The sequence below is a fragment of the Ipomoea nil genome, unplaced genomic scaffold, assembly GCF_001879475.1.
Source record: "Ipomoea nil cultivar Tokyo-kokei standard unplaced genomic scaffold, Asagao_1.1 scaffold0100, whole genome shotgun sequence".
NCBI classification, from domain to species: domain Eukaryota; kingdom Viridiplantae; phylum Streptophyta; class Magnoliopsida; order Solanales; family Convolvulaceae; genus Ipomoea; species Ipomoea nil.
In genome coordinates, this window is record NW_017616528.1 from 69,187 (window position 1) to 92,803 (window position 23,617).

At 34.8% G+C, this 23,617-nt stretch overlaps 1 protein-coding gene and 1 long non-coding RNA gene across 2 annotated transcripts; both read right to left on the minus strand.

The window, feature by feature from the left end:
- Nucleotides 1–3,274: 3,274 nt before the first annotated feature.
- LOC109180480 (serine carboxypeptidase-like 51) lies at nucleotides 3,275–7,712 on the minus strand. Its single transcript, XM_019330133.1, has 13 exons — nucleotides 7,437–7,712; nucleotides 7,238–7,332; nucleotides 6,704–6,811; nucleotides 6,347–6,587; nucleotides 6,142–6,185; nucleotides 5,992–6,059; nucleotides 5,795–5,900; nucleotides 5,513–5,712; nucleotides 5,351–5,420; nucleotides 4,938–4,988; nucleotides 4,602–4,654; nucleotides 3,725–3,857; nucleotides 3,275–3,554 (listed from the first exon to the last, which is right to left on the minus strand). Exons 1-13 carry the CDS (start codon nucleotides 7,567–7,569, stop codon nucleotides 3,480–3,482), a joined length of 1,377 nt encoding a protein of 458 aa, XP_019185678.1. The 5' UTR covers nucleotides 7,570–7,712; the 3' UTR covers nucleotides 3,275–3,479.
- A 3,319-nt stretch (nucleotides 7,713–11,031) lies between these two features.
- On the minus strand, nucleotides 11,032–19,906 carry LOC109185390. The gene is made up of 3 exons (XR_002054977.1): nucleotides 19,771–19,906; nucleotides 18,056–18,063; nucleotides 11,032–11,044 (listed from the first exon to the last, which is right to left on the minus strand). It is a non-coding gene; the product is annotated as an uncharacterized LOC109185390 (long non-coding RNA).
- Between the last annotated feature and the right edge of the window lie 3,711 nt (nucleotides 19,907–23,617).

Below are 23,617 nucleotides of genomic sequence, written 5' to 3' on the forward strand. Positions count from 1 at the left end.
CCTTCTTTCATTCTTATTTGATGATAGCCTGCTCTCAAGTCCACCTTGGTAAAGTATTTAGCTCCTGCAAGTTCAGAGAAGAGGTCTTCCACCAAGGGAATTGGGAATTTATTCTTGATTGTCATAGCATTTAAAGCTCTGTAGTCCACACAAAATCTCGAAGTCCCATCTTTCTTTGGTACTAGCAATACTGGAGAGGCAAACGGTTATGTGCTAGGTATTATAGTCCCGGCTACCAACATCTCTGCCACCATCTTTTCTATGATGTTCTTTTGCTCAAAACTGTATCTATATGCTTTTAGATTCACAGGCTGGGCAGCAGGGGTTAAATTGATGGCATGATCATGTCTTCTTCGGGGTGGAAGGGATTTAGGTTCCTCAAAAATATCAGAGTACTGATCTAGTACTTGTTGAATTGCAGGCTCAACATCCCCAAGGATTTCCTTTGCTTCAATAGAGTTACAGTAAGCCTCCTCCCTCTCCTCACTCCCAGTGTCACTTTTAGGTTTGCAATGTATGAGAAATCCCATGGCTCCTTTCTTGAACCACTTCTTGGCCTGTTTGGTAGTGGCCTCTCTAACCTCAGGGTTTTTAGTCAGTCCCTTAAGTGTGATCCATTCCCCATTCCTCTGAAATGATATGCTAAGAGGTCTTGTATTCAACTGTATAGGGGCAAATTCATCAACCCAATCCATCCCGAGCACCATATCACAACCCCCCATTTTCAACATTCTGCAATCCTTGCTGAATTTGTGCCCTTGTACTTCCCATTTAAACTCACAACATGCCTCATCACACCTCATCTTTTGCCCATTAACCACCGTGACTGTAAGGCCTTTAGTTGGGTATGTTTTGAGCTTCATATCTTCTACCACTTGGGGATCTAGGAAGCTGTGTGTGCTTCCTGTATCTACTAGGATAACCAAGGCCTTTTTGCCTGTCTTCCCTAGCAATTTGATAATACTAAGGCCTTCCCCACCAACCATTGCATGAAGAGAGACTTCTGCCATTTCAGCGTGATTATTCTCACTCCCTTGGTCATTCTGTATTGCAATATCTTCCGGTGGATCTTCTTCTTCCCCCGTTATCACATGGACAGATTTAGTATTACACATGTGGCCATGTTGCCATTTTTCCCTACAGAAAAAGCATAATTTCTGTTCCCTGAGCTTATCCATCTCTGCTTGGCTCAAGTGTCCCACAGAATTACTCTTAACCACACTTACAGCTTCAGGTATAGAACCACTGATTTTGCTACTCACCCCTCTAGGTTGATTCATTACCCTACCCATCAATTCGGTGCCCATTAACCCTTCTTCAAATTGTCTGGCAAACTGGTAAGCATCCATAAGTGTTAAGGGGTTTGCAGTCTTCACAAAACACCTAATGTGTCTCTTTAATCCACTTATGTAGTTTCTTACAAAGTAAAGCTCAGTTAAGGTAGGATGAGCTATTAACATCAGCACTTTCAACTCATCATATTTTTTGTTATATTCCTCCACCGATCCATTTTGTCTTAGCATTTTAAACTCTTCCTCAATACACTCCAACCCCGTAAAAATTAAACCTTTTACAAACATCCTCAGCAAATTCATCCCAATACACTCGTCCCCCATGGTCTATCATGTAACTATCAAACCACGCATCAATTTTCCCTTTGATATGGAATGATACATATTCCATTTTCAATTCTTCAGGAACACCATACAGCAGGAAAAATTTGTTACATCTCCTAACCCACCCCCTTGGATTGGTTCCATCAAAATCAGGGAAATCTATCCTCGGCTTGGGAGCCGGCAAGTAGTTCTCAAGTCTACGGTTCACATTTCTATGTTGCTTTGGATTCACAATATGTGTTCCAGCAACTACTTTAACATATGTAGGTATAGATTGATTACCTCCCGCAGCGTGATTCACCGAAGCACTTCCCCCTTCCGATTGTTGAGGTCTGGTTAGAGCTGGAGAGTGCGCGATTGCCGTAGGCGGCCGGTTCACTCCTCCTTGTGCCATCATCATGGTCATCCACTGCCTCACCTCAGCTTGAAGGTTTGTCATTGCTTCTGTTTGCACTCTCTGATTTTCCGTAATCTGTGTTTGTACTGCCTGCAATTGCTCCTGGAGTTCTGCGATGTTTCTCATAGCTTCATCAATCTCTCGCTGGTTGTTCGTCATTGATTTTGGCCAAGATCGAGCTCTGATACCACACACTTTGCATCTGTTTACATTTTAAAGAAGGAGAAAAGGGGTAAAATGGTAAACATATAACAACTCTAACCGTCTACTCTTGCTACGACGTCGTCTGACGACTTCTTTATTTCTAGACCTTAGCTAATCTGTAACAGTTCTCGACGAGAGCTACTCGTTGGGGAAATCGTTGACCCAGAAGCAGATCGTTGACCTGGTCGGAAAGGGCGAGGGAAAAGACGCCGTCAACGTCGTCATGACTGCCGCGAATGTTACCGTCGATGGGTTCTGCGTTAACCAGTGTGGGACCCACGATTCCTCTGTTTCCAAAACTGCGCTCGTGAAGGGAAGAATTACAAGTTTGCGTATATCTAGGTTGGGAGAGAAGCTTATCGGAGAAAAAATTGTCTGTCAGAAATGGGCTCATCGAAGAAAGAAAAGTTGGGTAAAATGACTAAAATACCCTTATTATTTAACCTATTAAATATTTTTGATGAGATTTGGCCGGCAATTTGATCAGCGTGACCAAAATTAATAGAAATTGCATAGTCAAGGTACTAAATTAACATTTTTAAAAGTCAATTGTTGCAATTAACACAACTCCAATAGTCAGTGGACCAAAATTGAAATTTTCTCGTAAAATATTGTACATTCAGTACAAAAGTAATGTACATTATATTCAGGGGATATACATTAAAAATATACTTTTTATTATGGTCCATACAATAATTTGCCCCGTACTGGAGCATGGTCCACAGTATAAAACTAACTCAATTCATTTCAAATAGTAACCAAACAAATGGCAAGCTAGCCCACTAATTTAACACCATCTAGAAGAAAGGAGAGAGACAGTTGAGAGAGAGAGAGATTCGAAAAATATCCCTGAGTAAAAATCACTAGACATTTTTAGCCGAAATGAATTTTTTGTTTTCCATTTAACTATAACATGCATTTTTTGTTGACTTCATTTTCCTTAGCCAAACACCTAAAAAATCTAAAAATGAACTTTCAAAAATTATTTTCATTATTTCCAATTTTCAAATTTCTAAACAAACCTTTAAATTTTGATTAAAAAAAAACATTATATGTGTAGTATAACATGTTTCTCATACTTCAAATAAAACATCCCTCTGTTAGTCTGTCCTAAATTATGCAGCAGAAAAATCAATGGAGTATCAACCTCACTTTATATATATATATATATATATATATATATATATATATACACGAGGTGATCTCTTATCAAGTCCCACACTTATATCCCTGAATTAAAAAGTTCTTTACAAGTACTGATGTCACTTTGAACTCGATAGGGACTGTGTTATACTACCCACCATGTCCAATGCCACACACGGCTGATCCACCGGAACCTGTAACACAAACAAAAAGAAAGGGCAAAGGTCACAGGATGTCCGAGTGATCTAAGGCGTCTCGAGCACAGTCAAAGGTTTAAGCCGAATGAATATTACATTAATAAACCTTAATCATGTCTCTATGATCATAAATTTTGCAGTGCAAACAGTAGTAAGTGTCAACTTACAAAGTGACCAGCTCCAAGAATCCAGTAGAAATGTAGGTTTCTGTATGACTTGGTGAAACCCCTTGTGGTTTTGTCATTCCCACAATATAGTGGACTTCTCTCCAAGCTCAAGAATGTTTTCAGCCCTTCCCACCTGCAAATACGTAATTAAAATATTATTATTATTATTATTATTATTATTATTATTATTATTATTATTATAGTTATAGTTAATTTCACCAGAAGTCCATTGTCATTTAGGACTTTACTAAAAGTCTGTTGAAAAAAAAAATGGTTACTAAAAATCAGAGGTTACCTAAAGTTCTAAACTAATTAAACCAGTTGAAATCGAAAAAAATAACAAAAGAAAAATATGAAAAAACAAAAAATGTCCTTACTAAAAATAGAAAAAGTCACGAGAAAGACTAAAAGTGTCCAAAAAATAATATTCTGAAATGTTAAATGGCAAAAACAATAGTTGGGGACCTCTGGTAGAATTAACTCTTATTATTATTACTAGTCTTTACAAATATTATTATCATTAAAGAATATAAGAAAAGATATGTTGGATGTATGTGCATGGTAAAAGTAATGGAAAAGATAACGGAAGTTATAACGATAAGGATATTTTTGTATAAAAACTTGTATAGTACAACTTTAAAAGCATAATGTACAAAATGGTTAGCACTAAAAATATGGACATAAATTAGGGATAAAACTTTGATTGAGACTTATTATGTTTTTAGATTAGATTTAGATTAGATTTTAGATTTTATTATTATCATCATCATCTAGTACCTCGCCACTGTAATTAAGACTGATCTGGATTCAGCTCGGGTCGTGCCCACAAAGAGAAAAAACCAAAACAAGCAAATCAATTTATGAACAGTCATCTTACTTGAGCTTTTGGATCCAAGCTTCTGTTCCCTTTGTGGCACAGATGACATCAAGCTACAGCCACCATTTCCAAGGCATGTCAACATATATTGTATGTAGAAAACTTCTAAATTGTCGATCGAAATTGATTTTTTTTCATAAGGTATAACCATGTATGCTATTGGGGTTGTATCGGGTACTTGGGAACAAGAGTTGACAATGCTCGGTACAACTCCCAAAAGCATATAGGGTTGTATCTGGTGCCAATCGGCATTATAGATTTTCCCATGTTTTTCAATGATTAGTTTGAAGTTTCATATGCATTCTATGTAAAAAAAAAAAACCTATGTAGCCTTACTTGTCCAGAGTATATAGTCACATTCACTCCTTTAGCCAATAATTCATCAACCTATAAAAAAAAACAAGGCAATAAGTCACTATTACAATTGAAACCGCGAAAAAAATCACCGAGCAACAATCTTGTTACTTGTAATTTAATTTTGTTTTTGAAGTGGAGACAGGAAAAGAAACGAAAGCATTTTCTTGTCTTGATGCATAAAAGACAACCAAAACAATCATTTCTTCATCTGCTTTCTATCGTTGTTAACCGAGTAAACTAATAATAAGATGGGGTTTCTAAATCTGTAGATTCAGTTGGAAGCAACAAGTCTTAACCTCGAAGATAAAGCAATGTCCACTACTTACCTTGAAAGAAAAGTAGCAATAAAAAACGTTTCTTCAAGAACTGGCGAAAATTATGTGCAATCATACCTCATTGATCCTCGGTTTCATGAAGTCACCATACATATTTTCAAAAACACGACCAGATTCCTCGCCCCAACTGCAAAAGCACAATCTTTAGTCCTCGTATTGGGCATATAAAAAGGATTGGGATAAAATGCTAAAAAGAGAAACGAAAAAGGAGTAACCTACAGAACATTTTCTGGGATGATTCCTAACTTCTTTCTGATAGGACCATTCATCAGTTTGCTAAGATCAGCATCGCTACCTAGAGAATAACTCCGGGATCGTAGGTATCTCGAGTATCGTTTCAACGCCAATGCTTGGGATAGCTCAGAAGCAGCGACAGATAGAGGATCCATATCGGCGTCCAACATAAAGTTGTAGAAATCCTGCATAATATAATGTGTAAACGAATTTTGATGATTAAGGTGGATTTTAAAAACTAAAAACCCGTACAAAATGGATATGTACCACTGAGTTACTGCTAGCACTTATTGCGTTTTCAAGGTCACCCCATAGATTAGTTGCTTCTTCGAACTCACCCGCTTCAAGCTTCTGCTTAATTTTCAAAGCTAGACTGTGCTCGGCTTGTTAGAGTATTGAAAACTGAGACTTCTAAAGTTCAATAACAGTTTTGAAGAAGTTAAAAATAACAATCATATACGGACCTGTTTGATTGTTGGAAGCCATTTTCATCCAGCCTCGATACGTCTTTCAGAAGAGGTCCCCAAGAAAACTGCAGCATTGATACTAAGCAATCAAGAATAGCTCAAAAAGAAAATGTTAATATCCTAAGAAAATTTAATTAATTTGCATACCACAAAATCTTCCGGTGAGATCCAACTATCACCCAAAGCGACTCCTATAATAACACAAAACCATATGCATTAATGTCACGGGATAACCTTATAATAACTATTGGCAAGTTTGTACTTAACTAAGTATTCCAAAGCGGGAATCCATTGTTCCCGAATTGATAACATGTACAAACTCGAAATACTAAGTAAATATTTTCTTTATTACCACCAAGTTTGAGCTTCAATTTCCCTGCCTCGATGGCTTCCAGAGTGGATAATCCAAGAGTAACTGCGAATTTTCCTCCATAGGACTCTGCAACTATGTACAACGGACTTTTCTGTAAACTCTCATTACTATTAAACACTTCTATCAACAATGTAGTCAAATCAGTTGCAGCCTCCCAATCAGTCTTTACAAATTGCTTAGTATCCTCCACATAACTGTATCCAGTTCCAACCGGGCAATCCTATATCGAATCGAAGAAGGGGAAAATAACACTATGCAGACGAACCAAAGAGATTAAAATAAACTTGTTCGTTTCCAATTCTACCTACAAGAATTTCATGAATGTAAGACACTTACCACAAAGAGGAGATCAGCTTTGTTCAACCATGTTGAATTTCTAGGCTTCAAGTTAATATCCAGAGGACCAACTTCCTCGAAATTTCCAATTCCAACTCCTGAAGCCCCCTATTCACATTTGAATTCTTGCACCTCAAAACACAGTCACAAAGAGAATATCTCGGTGCAACTCAAGCCAAGTTGGTCAGATTGTTGGTTTAGAAACAACAAGGCTCCAAGTTCGACTCTCAGTGGGAGCGGCCTATTGGCCTTCATGGTTTGAGCGAGTCAACTATGAGTAACCTAAACTGATTTGTGGTCCTCTAATGACTAGGGCCACAAGACGGGGTTTACCCAATCCACACCCTCGAGTAGAGGGGTTGCAGTTCCCTTGTCACCCAAAAAAAGAGAATATCCTATAAATGTAATACAAATGTAGATAAATTATAGAGACAAAACTTATATACTGGCTAACATTCAATCCAACAATCACATTAGTCTAAGGCTCTTAGTTTAATTTCCCAGAAGTTGGATGCTATTAAGGACAGAACTTACAGGTCCACCCTGCAACCAGAGAATAATTGGCCATGGCTGGTTTGGATCTTCAGCTCTGGATGGGCTTCTGTAATACCACCAGAACATATGAGCTTCTGTGTCCATACATAAATCCCAACATCAGCATACAAAAAAATGTCAAAAATAAAGATTTCAGCATAAAATTTCATCCAAAAAGGGGAGAAGAAGGCATTTTTACTTGGTCTGACTTCAACATATCCCCAAGCTTCTGATCCATCTTGGGCTCTTAAAGCAATGGCATTCCCAGTTCTTCCATGAAAGACCAAGAAACAAAGAACCACAGAAGCAATCAGAAGATGAAACTTTTCCATCTCAATGGCCTAAAAAAGGCTTCAACTTTGGGAGTTCAGAGTTCAAAGCTGTGCGCCAAACATCAAAATAAAGAAAATTAGAATTAGAATGGCACTCTCAGTCTCAGAAGAGCTTTCTTTTTCTGCCTCTAAGCAAGCTAAGTTACACACAAACCGAGGAAGTTTCCAATTTACCATAAATTCACAAAGATGCCCTGATTTTATGAAAATACATCAAAATTACCATCATTATAATGGACGTTGACTCAATGGCTCATATACCAGGTTAAATGTTTGTGCATTCAAATACTGCCTACTAAACAAGTGAGTTGAGTCTATGCGAATTTAAAAAATATCAATATTGTTAATTTTTTGTATTTAATTCTTATGTGAACTCATGATAAAGTCAATCATAAATCTGGAAGGTGTAGTTAAGTGGAATGATTTATCTATTATTAATTAAATATTGAATTAATTTTTTTTAAAAAAGATTATAACAGAGTCAGTAGGACTAAAAAAATTTAAAAGAAAAAAATATTAAGACATAAAAATACAACATCAAGAAATAAACATTTAAGTAGTGATTTTAGTATTAAAAAAATACGTTACTTATCATAATAGTTTCTCTTTGTTTTTTATAGAAAAAAAAAATGAAAATAATAACTCATTAATCCATTTTCGTTAAGAAGTACTTCGTAGCATATATATTACTATACTAATATTTTTATGCGCGATGCGCAAAAAATAGGTGCCCAATATTAATACATTATATTAAAATTTTAAATTTATTTAGAGTTTAGATATTTAAATTATTCTAAATAATAATAATAATAATGTAAATCATTTTTATAAATTTGATATTTATATTTATGTAATAATTAACATATAACTCAAATATTTAATGTGTATATATTATTATTAATGAAGAAGATAAGAAAATATGTGGTGGATGCATGTGCATGGTAACAATAGTGGAAAAGATAACGGAAGTTATAACGGTAGGGGTATGCTTGTCCAAAATATTTTAATGTACAACCTTTATTGCATAATGTACAAAAAAGAACATAATGGAAAAAACAGACATAAATTTGGGGTATAACTTTCATTCACACTTATTATGTTTTTATTTTTATTTAGATTAGTACGGAGTAATAGCTAACAAGAGAATTTCATTTGTTAAAATTAATACATCACTGAAAATTCGTCAATAATTACCAATTTCTTTTTACCAACTAAAATAGATGAAAACTAGCAAAATTTTCAACTTTTCTAACTACAATGTTAAGGTGGTCAGAAAAATTCATTACCTTAAAAATATTTAATTTTCAACCACCAAATTCTAACCACTTTTTTGGGTTATTTAAATTTTTTTATTGTCATTCCAACTTTTGAAATGTTTACTTCTCCTATATAGCGAAGAAAGACCAGATGAAAGAGGATATGAGACTTGGAAGGGGAAAAAAATGAAGGGAAAGAGAAGATAATTTGAGGGCATTAAGTAGCTAGGAAAGTTTGAACATTTTTGAAAATTTATTATTTTCACGTTTGGTGTAATCTTTGACTTAAAAAAGTTTATGTCAATGGAAATCACATTACATGATATCAAGGGAAGTAAATCTTACCTAAGAGATGTGAGATTCTTTTTCCTGGCCTACTGAGAATCTGCAACTTTATTTAATTATATATTTATCTTTTTTTTTTTTGGTGTCATACGTACTGCCATGTTAAAAATCTCATATATAACAAAAATATATTAGAGATTTTAAAAATTTTCCTGTAAAAGTTTCAACGAATCAAATGTGTTAATTATTTTTCTAGGTAGTTTAATTGTTATGTTTCTAGGGTAACACAAAACATGCTATTTAATTTTTCCAGTAAAGTTATTTCCATCAAATATATTCTTTAGAAACATTTTCCTGAAAATTTAATTAATGGGAAAGTACCAAACGCCTTTAGAGAAGGTAGGGAACGAAGGAAAATAGCTCAGATGAAGGAGAAGAGTAAAACCATGGTTAAAATTTGTATATGTATTTAATGGTTGGAAACCTTTGACAACCTTACCGACTAAGGGAGATGTAAAAGACCGTGATTTTTGTAAATGGTGAAAATGGGAGATTCTAATAAATTTTAATTTGTTTTTACATAATCTTTTTAGACTTTTATAGACTTTATAAGAATTTATAAAAATCTTATATCACAAACATATATAGACTTTTACAAACATTTTTTTATTTTAAAGAGTTTAAAAAAATGATTAAAACTCTATTTAATACCCTTATGAATTTTCATTAACTCATATTGGTTGTCACCAAAAAAAGAAAAAAAAAAACCATGATTTATTATAAATATACGGACTATCAATTTCAAGGTACGAATTAACATTTTTTTATTAGTATAATTATCTTTGACCAGCATTGTTTTCATTGATTTCTATTAATATTTATACTCCGTACTAATTATTTACTAGCATTCTGTACGTGCTATGCGCGAGAATTCATGTCTAATATTGATAAATAAAAAAAAATTGCGAGAATTCATGTCTAATATTGATAAATAAAAAAAATTGAATGCTACTGACTTTATTACATTGCAATATCTATTCAAACATACTTTCTAAGGACACAGAGTCAACAACGCCTCCACTAAGGCTCAATCTCATGACCTCCCACATGGGAGATGTCACTACATGCCATCTGAGCACAAGATGTTTGGCATTGATAAATAAAAATAATTAAAAATTTCTTGAGGTAGTAAATTTTAACCATCATATTTAAAATTATAGAGCGAGAGAGAGAAAAAAAAAAAAAAAAAAGAGAAAGAATTTATATTTTGTTTAATAATAATGTAAACAATTTTGATAAATTTTATACTCTACTTTTACAATATATACATAAATAAATAAATATAGTACTTCAATATATGATGTCTATATATTATTACTATTAAGAAGGTAAGAAAATATATGGTGGATGCATGTGCATTGTATGGATATTTTTTTTTACCAAAAAATTGTATAGTACAACTCTCATAACATAACTTATTAAAACAAGTAACAAAAAAATGGACATAAATAAAGAGTATAACATTCAGTCAATCTTATTAGGTTTTAGATATTGAAGGTACTTGGTTAATAAGTGTTCGGTAACAACTTTCTGATATTAGCTTATTGATGACAATAAGCTAAAAATGAAAAAGTTATTTGGGGTAGAGGTGTCAAACGAGCGGGATTGGGCCAGCCCAGTCTAGCCTGGGCTTATTTATTTTTTGTATCAAACCGGATCTATCGGTCCAATTAAACTTCGAATCAGGCGTGCCCCGGCAAATTATGTTGTGAACATGTGCCCACCTTGCAAGGTTGGCACGGTTCCATATCCATAATTTCTATACTGTAAATTCATAATTTCTATACTGTAGATTCATAATTTCTATATTATAGATTCATAAAATTTATACTTTAGATTCCAATTGTTGAACTCTATTTTCATAAATCAGAGAACTATATGTTCATAATTTGATAACTATAGAGTTTAGAAATTATGAATTTACAGTACAAAAATTATGAATCTACAGTACAGATATTATGAATCTGCAGTATAGAAATTATGAATCTACTGTATAAAAATTATGTATCTATTGTATTTAAATTATGAATCTATGGTTTAGAAATTATGAATCTAAAGTATAAATTTTATGAATCTACAATATAGAAATTATGGATCTACAGTATAAAAATTATGAATATGGAACCGTGACCACCTTGCAAGGTGGGCACATGCTCACAGCATAACGATTGGGCGTGGCCCCGTCGAAAAATAAAATTTAAATTTTTACGTGGTACATAGCTCTAAAAATAAAAATAAATAGAAAAAATATTAAAATTTATATATCGACTCATTTAAGTGATGCTTTCTTTTTAAAATTAGCTTTACAAGTTTACATATTTACTTTCAATAATTTAAATTAAGAATTATTACAATAAAATGAAGAAATTAATAATGTAATTGTTAAAATGTTTGATGCCCGTTGGCCCGTTAGCTCCTAGCCGGTGGATTTGCAGGGACAATACAAATGTAAATACACTATGGAGGTAGAGAGAGTATGAAGACATCAAAAAGAGTTAGTCATTACATTATGAAGAAACAAGCCTTTATAGTACAAAGTGATGTAGGTTACAAATCACTACATAATGACTAATCAATCTCAATAAAGGGACATAATGTCCATAATCAATATATTTTGTAACATTCCCCCTTGGACATTATTTAACCATATTCATGCCTCGTTAAAAACTCACTAGAAAAATCCGGTGGGAAAAACCTAAGTGAGAAAAGAGTACACGACATATGGGTAATGCATGTGTTGCTTCGGTTGCCTCATTAAAAACCTTACACTGAGAAAACCCTGTGGGAAAAAAACTCAGTAAGGGAAAAAGAGTGCAACTGTAAACCTTCTGGGTTTAGGTATAAATCATAATAATATATCTTGATCTTCTGGATCAAAGTGAATGAATTAATCTTCTGGACTAATAATTTCATTATAATTAAAGTGTTGTTGCTCCCCCTGAAGACAACAGCCTTCCTAATCTACGCATACCAATTTTATATACATACTTTTCAAAAGTAGATGTAGGTAAGGACTTAGTGAATAAATCTGCCAGATTTTCACTTGATTGGATCTTTTGGACTCGTATTTCACCACTCTTCTGGAGTTCATGTGGATAAAAGAATTTTGGTGCAATATGTTTGGTGAGATTACCTTTAACATATCCATTACTCATTTGTGTAACACATGCAGCATTGTCCTCATACAGGACAGTGGGGATCGTTCCATTATTCATTATTCCACATGAGTCTTGAATATTGTGTATTAATGACCTCAACCATACACATTCTTTGGAGGTCTCATATAAGGCAATAATCTCAGAGTGGTTTGAGGAGGTAGCTACTAATGTTTGTTTAACTGATTTCCATGAGATAGCAGTACCTCCTGAAAGAAACACATACCCAGTCTGAGATCTAGCATTATGCGGATCAGACATAAAACCAGCATCCGCATATCCCACTAATGTGGTGTCTTGGTCTCTTTTAAATAGAAGCTCAAGATCTTTTGTACCTTGTAAATATCTGAGGATATGTTTTATGTCATTCCAATGCCTTCTGGTTGGAGCAGCACTAAAACGAGCTAGCATGTTTACTGAAAATGCAATATCAGGTCTAGTGAAGTTGGCAAGATATAGAAGTGCTCCAATGGCACTTAAGTAAGGAACTTCTGGTCCCAGAATATCCTCATTATCTTCTTTAGGTCTGTACGGGTCCTTATCAACTTCAAGTGATCGGACTACCATTGGAGTACTAAGTGGATGGGACTTATCCATGTAGAATTTCTCCAATAACTTTTCTGTGTATTTGGATTGGTGTATGAATATCACTTCAGGGAGGTGCTCAATCTGCAGGCCGAGACAGAAGTTGGTTTTTCCCAAGTCTTTCATTTTGAATTCCTCCTTTAAGCACAAGCATGCCCTCTTAACATCCTTGCTTGTCCCTATGATGTTTATATCATCTACATAGATTGATATAATACAAAAACCATCAGTTGATTTCTTTGTAAAGATGCAAGGACTAATATCTTTATTTTCATATCCTTGTTTTAAGAGGAATTCACTCAATCGACAATACCACATTCTTCCTGATTGTTTTAAGCCGTACAATGACTTTTGTAGTTTTACGCTGAACATATTTTTATTTGTATTTCCTTTACATAAAGGATTTTGGATGCCCTCGGGTACTTTCATATATATATCAGCGTCTAGTGACCCATATAAATATGCGGTCACAACATCCATTAACTGCATTTCTAAATTCATTTTTACTGCCATCGATATTAGATAACGGAACGATGTGCCATCTAAGACAGGAGAGTAAGTTTGTTCAAAATCTATTCCGGGTCTCTGTGAGAACCCTTGAGCTACCAGTCTCGCTTTGTATCTGACCACCTCATTTTGTTCATTCCTCTTCGTACAAATACCAATTTGGATCTAACTGGGATCAAGCCTTTAGGGGTAAGTACAGGAGGGCTAAACACTTTTTTTTTTTTTATTTAGCGAGTTGAGCTCAGCCTCAATTGCTTCTTTCCATTTCAACCAATCGGAGCGCTTCCGGCACTCCACTATAGTTTTTGGTTCTGGATCCATATTATTGAAAGAAATGTGAAGAGCAATTGTAGAGGCGAATTGGTCGTCGACGACTGTTATACTTCTATTAAGATTTTCTCCTGTTTCAAAAAAGGTTATGGCAGATTCTATATTTACTTCAACCAAGTCTTTCTCATTTGCTATCATATCTTGGTGAAGGTGTTCTGTATTCCCAGTGTTAGATTTATTTGTAGCACGTGCATTTACACTGGGTATTTCGTCTTCAGGACGATTTTGGAGTAACTGTGATTGTTTATTATTTTTAAATTTCCGCGGATTTACATCTTTTGCACCAACTGGTCTTCCACGCTTCTGGCGTCAGATAGTGTCAGTGTTAGTATTTGGTCCTTTGGGGACAATTATCCTTGATGGAGCATTTTCTGCAGGAATATAGGACCTAGTTACTCTTTTATAATCAGTAAACGCATCTGGCAGATTATTTGCTAGTTTTTGCAAATTTATTATTTTCTGAACTTCAAGTTCAGTTTGACTAGTACGTGGGTCAAGATATTGAAGATCTTTTTCATCCCATGAAATTTCGTGGCATTTTTTCAAAGCTGGGTTTTTCTCTCCCCCTAATGCCGGGAAATGATCTTCATAAAAAATGCAGTCAGCAAACCGTGCAGTAAACTGATCTGCTGTCATAGGCTTGAGGTATTTAATGATAGAAGGGGATTCATACCCAACATAAATACCTAATCGACGTTGCGGGCCCATTGAAGAACAATGCGGAGGTGGTATAGGTACGTAAACCGCACAGCCAAAGACACGCAAATGAGAAATGTCTGGCTCATTACCACATACAAGTTGTAGAGGGGAATAATCGTGATATGCAGTTGGCCGGAGTTGAATTAGATTTGCAGCATGCAACACTGCGTGTCCCCAACAATTTACTGGTAGACTGGACCGTTGCAGTAATGGTCTAGCTATTAGTTTAATTCTTTTGATAAGAGATTCAGCTAAACCATTCTGGGTGTGGACGTACGGTACAAGATGTTCCACCTTAATTCCCATGGACATACAATAATCGTCAAAAGCTGACGAAGTGAATTCACCAGCATTATCCATTCTTATGTTCTTAATAGGATAATCGGGAAATTGGGCATTCAACCTAATGATTTGGCTCATGAATTTTGCGAATGTCATATTTCGAGTGGACAACAAGCACACATGTGTCCATTGGGTGGAAGCATCAATAAGGACCATAAAATATCGAAATGGTCCGGATGAAGGATTAATTGGTCCACAAATATCACCCTGTAGCCTCTGCAGGAAGACATGTGACTCAAAATCAATCTTAGGACGCGATGGACGAACAATAATTTTTCCCTGTGCACATGGAACACATGTGTAATCTTTTGTAGAAAGAATGTTTGTCTTAAGAAGGTTATGTCCAGTTGAATTTGAAATAATCCGGCCTATCATTTTTTGCCCAAGGTGACCTAAGCGGTTATGCCATAGACTGAAAGGATGTGTATCTTTAAATTTCACTGCGAGTGCAACACAGGAGTGCTAGGGCCTGATATAGGAATAATACAGGCCTGAAGAAAAGGAAGGAAGTTCTTCAATTTCCTTTTTCTGGTTATTGACCGTTTTGGTCAAAACAAGGAATTCGGTATTGTTTTTAGTTTTAGTTTCTACGTGGAAACAGTTGGACCGAATATTCCTAAAACTGAGCAAAGTTCTTTTTGATTGAGGATATAGGAGGGCTGAATCAATTATCAACTTTGTTCCGTTAGGAAGAATAAGTGAAGCTCTGCCGGAGCCCACAATAGGAATGTCATCATTCACTATGGTTGAAAGGTTGCCTTTGTGTTCCTTGAACGTTTGGAAAAATCTCTGGTCTGTCAGAATAGTGTGCGTAGTCGCACAATCAACCAAGCATAGGGTTGATTCATCCCCCATATCTCCAAAGAAAAGGAATGGGTATCAAGATAATGTGTAAGAAGGATCCATTATATTTATTCAAATAGAACAAAAGTGTTCAAAAATAAAGGATCCATTATTCATATAGGACAAAAGAGTTCAAATATAAACATGCACACAGGCATGAAGTAAAATGGATGTCCATAAGGGAAAAAGAGAGAAAAAAAATAGGAGTATCACTCCTGATCTCCATAATCAGCTAGTTCATCGCCTAGCAGGTCATCATTCCCTAAGATGAGGGCATTTGCTTCAGGCAAAGATGATTGCCTAGAATCGTTCTTCTTTTGTCCTCCTTCCTGCTGGAGTATCTTTTGGTAAGCCTCGACCAGATGCTTAGGAGTCCTGCATGTCCTAGACCAATGTCCTTTGCAACCACATTTATAACATGACTGCGACTGACCGGAGTTCTGTTGTGACTTGTTTGGTCTATTTCTTTGAGTTTGCTTGTTCTGGGGATGGGAGTCACACCGCTAGCTCCCCCTCTGCCACATCGCTTTGGGCCCCTGCCACGACCTTTCCCCCTTCCCCGGCCTCGACCCCGCCGATTGTTGCTCTGCTGGGCAACAGTGTGTGCTTCAGGCACAGGTGCAGTGCCAGTTGGACGCGCATTGTGATTATGCATCAATAACTGGCTATGCTTTTCAGCCACCAGTAAAGCCGTAATGAGCTCTGGATGCGTATCATACTTTGTATTCCTGTACTGCTTCTGGAACACAAGGTCATTTGGATGGAACGTGGATAGAGTTTTTTCAATCAAATCCTCGTCCGTAATTTTTTGCTTACAGAGCTTCAATTGTGACACAATTTTGTGTAGGGCAGAGTTGTATTCAGTCACAGACTTAAGTCTTGAAAATCGGAGGTTAAGCCAATCATGTTGGGCCTGGGGGTGGACTAATGACGTCTGTTGGTCAAAGCGTGCCTTAAGAGATTTCCAGAGGACATAGGGGTCTTTTTCTGTTAAGTATTCATTCTTGAGGTTGTGGTTAAGATGGTGGCGGAGGAAAATGAGCGCTTTTGCCTTCTGGGCTGCAGTGCTCGTAGATATCTCTTCAATGGTGTCCAGCAGTTCTGTAGATTGGAGATATATCTCAACATCAAGCGCCCAAGTGAGGAAATTGCTTCCATCGATGGCGAGTTCAGAAAATTATCTTTTTGCGAGAATAGCCATTTCGTTCACCGGGATTGAGTGTGCCGATAACGTGTTAAAATGTTTGATGCCCGTTGGCCCGTTAGCTCCTAGCCGGTGGATTTGCAGGGACAATACAAATTATGGAGGTAGAGAGAGTATGAAGACACCAGAAAGAGTTAGTCATTGCATTATGAAGAAACAAGCCTTTATAGTACAAAGTGATGTAGGTTACAAATCACTACATAATGACTAATCAATCTCAGTAAAGGGACATAATGTCCATAATCAATATATTTTGTAACAGTAATAACAATAATAAGAATAAGTTTACAAATTGCAACTACTAACTACTAACCCACTTAATTCCAAAGGCCATAAAATTCCTTAGTTTGGTTGGAAGGAATTGCAATTCCTCCATTTCATGGAATTAAAATCCTATGTCCCCCCTGGTATTTTTAATTCCTGGGATTTTAGGAAGAAAAAAAGCTAGTGATGAGACAAAATTATCCCTCCCTTTTTTTAACCTAAAATTAATACAACAACAACAAATTGGCATTTTGGACTTTATACTACTTATTCCCTTTCAATTCCCATGTATACCAAACATTGGAATTGAAATTCCCAATAACTCTATTCCTGTAAACCAAACACTGGAATTTAAATTCCCACTTTATTCCCAGTAATTCATCTCCCATGTAATTGCAATTTCTTTCCCACGTAATTCCCCCTTTCCAACCAAACGCCCTGTAAGTGGTAAGAGTAATTGCCCCAAAAAAGTGGTAAAAGTAATTTTTCTAATTTGAAACAAATAAAATTTTACAACTTTAAATTATTTTAAGATACTAATTACTAATTAGTATGCTAGTTCTGCAGTTTTTTAGAGTAAAAATTTAAGAGTTAATACCCAAAATCGTCCTCGACTATAGTGTTTTTCTCAATTTCGTCCTAAACGACTTTGGTGACCTAATATCGTCCCAGACTTTTGTGTTTCGCTCAATTTAGTCCTCCATTTGTTATTCCGTCAAATTTGTGTTAAATAAAGGGACAATTCAGTAATGTCAATATTGATCTCTCTTTACTTTCAACTTGTGAAGTGCGAAATTCATCTTTCTTGTACGAATTACACCCAGAATTACTCCCGGACATGCAAATCAAATTTTATATTCGCAGTTTTAGGAGTAATTCTGGGAGTAATTCGTAAAAAAAAAAAAATTTCGCAGTTCATATGTCTATGAGTAAAGAGATGCCAATATTAAAATTACGGAATTGTCTATTTATTTAACACCAAATGGACAAAATAACAAATGAGGGACTAAATTGAGCAAAAATATAAAAGTATGGGACTAAATTGAGCGAAATACAAAAGTCTGGGACGATATTAGGTCACCAAAGTCGTTTAGGACGAAATTGAGAAAAACCACTATAGTCGAGGACGATTTTGGGTATTAACTCAAAAATTTAATCTATTAAATCACGGGAAAGACAGTTTACAAGGAAAATGGGCCAAATAGTAAATATATATATATAATAAAAAATATTTTTAAAAACAGGACATGTGTCAACACTGCATTAATTTAACCTGATAGACAAGTCAAATTGAACTTAATTGAACAATTTTACCGGTTTAGGGGATTGAATGAAGCTTTTTCACTTAGGGGACTCAATTGCACTATCCACTTGACTTAGGAGGCCAATTTGACACTTTTTCCTTTTTTTTTTTTTTTTTAATAAATGATTTATCGTAGTCAAAATTGATAGAATGACACAATATGAGGGGTCAAATTGTAATTTACCAACGAAGCTGAGAATAATCGGTCGCCATCTTTAATGAATAGTGAATAGCACCTTCCTTCAAGCATTTCTCTTCCATTGGATTCATCATTCATGTGCACTAAAGACCGACACGCATAAAATATTTTTTAAATTAAATATAAATTAAAAATAAATTAAAAATAGGAGACCCAAAAAAAATAACTAATTAAAACTACAAAATAAAAAATAAAAATAAAAAATAAACTCTAAAGTGCCCAATTTGCGCGTGCACTCATTGAGCATATTCTCTTTCTTCCAAGTTAGTACAAAAATCACCAAACAAAATAAAACAAGGAAATTTTCAAAAAAAAAATATATATAAAACAAGGAAACATCGATTATTTTTTTAATGGTAAGAAAAATCCGCAATCACTATTCAAGAATGTGCATTGGGTAAATTCTGTCTTATGATCCTAGCCGGCAGATAATCACAAGAAATTAAACCAGCATGAGTTTTCTATAGTTAACATGTTCAAACCAAGAATGCCAATAAATCACTCCCTCTTATCTTGCAGTATTTGAATATTGTATAAAAAAATACAGAGTAATAGAGATTTTTAAAATGTAAACGGTAAATTATGCTGTGAACATGTGCCCACCTTGCAATGTGGGCACGGTTTCATATCTATAATTTTTATACTATACATTCATAATTTCTATACGGTAGATCCATAATTTCTATACTGTAGATTCATAAAATTTATACTTTAGATTTCAATTGTTGAACTCTGTTTTCACAAATCGGATAACTATATGTTCATAATTGATAACTGTACAGTTTATAAATTATGAATTTACAGTACAGAAATTATGAATTTGCAGTATAAAAATTATGAATCTACTGTATAGAAATTATGAATCTATTGTATTTAAATTATGAATCTACAGTTTAGAAATTATGAATTTAAAGTATAAATTTTAGAGAAAAGGGTCAAATAGGCCCCTAAACTTTACTCCAAAGGTCAATTAGACCCTTAAACTTTACAAAAGTGCAATTAAACTCTCAAACATGTCAAATTGGGTAAATAAAGCCCAAAAATTGATAAATGACCTGTTATTACATGTCATTTTAATTTGGACAAAGAATTCCGACCATCGACGACAAAATCCAGCCGTACGGTCGTCTTCTCCCGTGGAAGGAGTTTGTTATTATCTTTTCCCAAACGCCCAGAGCCAAAGCTACCATCTGAGCTTGATGATAGGCGTGGAGTTTTTCCAAATTCCACCATATCATTGAGAAAAGACGACATCTGATCACCGCTTGGCCTGCTGTTGGAGCTCACAAATGACATATCGCTATCTCCTTCCGCCGTCTCCCCCCTAAGCATCATATCCTCCTGGGGGGAATGCCTCTCGTAGCAGCTCTTTCAAATGATGTCCTGCGGCATATATGCATTCTATTTTAGTATTTTTGTCGATCAAGAAGTAACTAACACCGTACCCACAAAATTTTTTGGTATTTACCTGCTAACTGATTCACTCTCCTCTAACTTGAAAGACCTTAGATGTTTTTCATTAAACACTGCAAATAAAGCAGATGAAACAACTAACTAACAAGTAGCATTACAACATTAAGACAAAAAATCTTCAATTCTATGAGACCAGTAATGTATGCAGTAGTCGAAAACTAACATCGTAGACTGCTGGGAGCATTTTTGGTGCGAATGTCGGGATTGTTATGAGCCTATTCTTGTATCTCCTGTATTTGGGGGTGAAGAGGCGAAGCAAAAAGAGGCAGACGAGTCGCATTTCTCACGAGGAAATTTCCACCGGATAAACGGCCGGACGGTCGGATTTTGTGGCCAGTGGCCGGAATTCGTTGCGGGAATTGAAATGTCCTGTAATAACAGGTCATTTATCAATTTTTGGGCTTCATTGACTCAATTTGACATGTTTGAGGGTTTAATTGCACTTTTGTAAAGTTTAAGGGCCTAATTGACCTTTTGGGTAAAGTTTAGGGGCCTATTTGAACCTTTTCTCTAAATTTTATGAATCTACAGTATAGAAATTATAAATTTACAGTATAAAAATTATGAATCTACAGTATAAAAATTATGAATATGGAACCGTGCCCACCTTGCAAGGTAGGTATGTGCTCACAGCATAACGTACTGGAGCAATGAAATAAATTCGAAGCAGAATTCATCAATCGTTATACCCTGCACCACGGCGCACAGTGCACTGTGCGCCCCGCGCCTCCCAAAACGACATCGTTTTGGGAGGCGCGGTAGAAATTTGACATGATTATGTATATTTGTTTATACAATTATGTATATTTTTTATTATGTACATTTTTTATACAATTATGTACTTTTTTTTTATACAATTATGTACATCCGAATCAGGAAATTTTTGTGTATTATGTTTAGAGTTGATGTGTATTATGTTAAAAGTTTATGTTTATTATGTATTATGTTAGATTATGTGTATTATCTTTTAAAAAAGATTATGTGTATTTTGTTATATAATTATGTAAATTCATGTATACAATTATGTGTATTCTAGTATAATATTATGTACATTTTTTAACATTAGTTTTTTTTAAAGGAAAATTAACTTCTAAACACTGGGTAGCGAAATTTAAAAAAAAAAAAATTAAAATGACGTCGTTTTGCATTTGGGCGCACAATGCAATGCGCACCGTGGTGCAGGATATAAATGGCCAGAATTCATTTATGCATGGGCCACATTAATTGACATCGAAGCCCAAGTAGTTGATGGCATTAAAAAACTTTTCATTTATGAGCCCAATGATGAGAATCCAATGTGAATATATTATGGTTATCAAAAAGGATGATATCGTCATTACACTGACAATTGAGTTGAGTATGATATATGATGGATTGAGCTAAGTTAAAATAAGCAGTAATAGGAAGGGGCTTTTAGCTAAGTAGTTTCTAACTCAATAGCATCTCTGTAACTCTCTCAAATGAGAGGTCACAGGTAAATCAGTAGTATTCAAAAAAAAAAAAAAAAAATTGAGTACAATGAATGGATTACAAAGTGAGAATGAACCGAGTTAAATGTACATGAAAGTTTTTAGAATGCAAGTTGACACTACATGAGCTAGAAGACATCCCTTTGTCTGTCCATCTTGGTGACACGGCATTAATGGTCCAATTCACTAGTATGGTTGTATGTAATTAACAATTCATGAGTCAAGTTGATGCTTCTTGGAATGGGCATCTACCTCATAGGCTGAGTCTAGACATTATATTGTGGATCACTGATAAATGTTTATTTTTAGTATACTAAATATTTATTTTAGATGTCAAGCACTTTGTGCTCAAATGACACGTAGTGACCTCTTCTATTTGAGAAGTCATGAGATCGAGTCTTAGTGAAGGCGTTGTTGACTCATGTGTTTCATTAGGTTGAGAAAGTATATTTGGTATACTAAAAATGAGTTTTATGTTAGTGATTCGTGAACTATAATTTATAGTATAACGATTAATGAGTCGATGACCAAGCTGGGCCTACTTCACAAGTGAGCTAGTTTGGCCACAAATATTTACCTATGAATATAATTAGACACCATTTGAGAGAATGTGTGTACGAGCAAGTGAGAAACTCGTCCTAATCATCGATATGGGAAGATCAACGCATGCCCGACCCTAAGGACGGATGGGCAAGCTGAGCGCCATGCCCCGGGCCCAATACTAGAAGGGAGTCCGTATAATAATTTTTTAAAAATACATAAATAAAGAATCAAATTCATGAACTTTAAAGTTGATATTAAATATTGTTTCAACTTGACTATTATTAAAAATATTGAATAAGTTTATAATTAAATTTCATATAGGATCTCAATGCTTGAAGGGGAAATAGTCCAAGGTTAGTCTATTTTTTTTTTAAATTTTTTAAATAAGGTTTTAAAATATTTGTATATGTTGACGAAAATTCAAACTCATGACTTCAAGTTATCCTTTAATTCTTTTTAATTAACCAACACAGTCTTCAGAACGTTGTGTGTGTGTGTAATCGGTGAAGAATTCATATTTTATATGTGTTAACTTCACATATTAAGAGTCCTTGTTTTAGCCTATAAAATGATATGACTTTGGAAAAATGATATGACTCTGGATCAACAACTTTGAACCAATAGGAATATAGAAAAACAATGTGACAATTTCATACATATCTTAACTTCTAAAGTGCATCATGCACAATTACAAAATGCACGGAATAAAAATTACAAAATGCATATGGTGATATGTAGATGTGTACTCAACATCTATAACTCTAAAAGTTCACCAGGTGATAAGTAAAAGTGCATTGCACGTTCACAAATCATTGGATGCACTTTGCAATTTTATTCGGTGCACTTTAAAATTTAATTTAAGACCGATATTTATCAAAATACTATTACATTTTCCTTTGCTTTAAAGTTGTTGATCATTCTCTTGAGCACTAAATTTTATTTGATTCATAAATACACACACATACACATTTTATTTGCTAATACATAAATAAATAAATAAATATTCATGTTGGAAAAATTTAATTTCCAAATTGCACCAACAGTGATGTATGAACTAAAAACGAGGCGTGTGTCTCACATAGTTAGATTCGCTAGCTCACATCAGAGTGCTTGGAATTAGTGACAAGTTTGAATACTTATTTACCCATTAGTCCTTTTAAGTTAATTGGGCGGTTAATGAATCGAACATGAACTAACTAACAGAGATCGTTCGTGTTCGTTTGTTAAGATTTTTGAAGCATTTTTGTTCGTATTTGTTTGTTAAGGTTTTAAAAATTCTGTTCGTATTTGTTTGTTAAGTGTTTATTAGTGTTCGTTAACGTTCACGAACATGTTTGCTGATGTTTGCGAACATGTTCATTCACATTCATAAGCGCTAACGATATTGGGATTATGCCTTTGAGACTGCGGTCTATCTCATCAATAAGATGCCGACTCGAGTTTTGGATAATGATAATCCTCATTCTCGGTTGCATCCCAGACAATAAAGACGCAGAAAGCCCAGGAACATGAAGAACATCAGACAATCGAA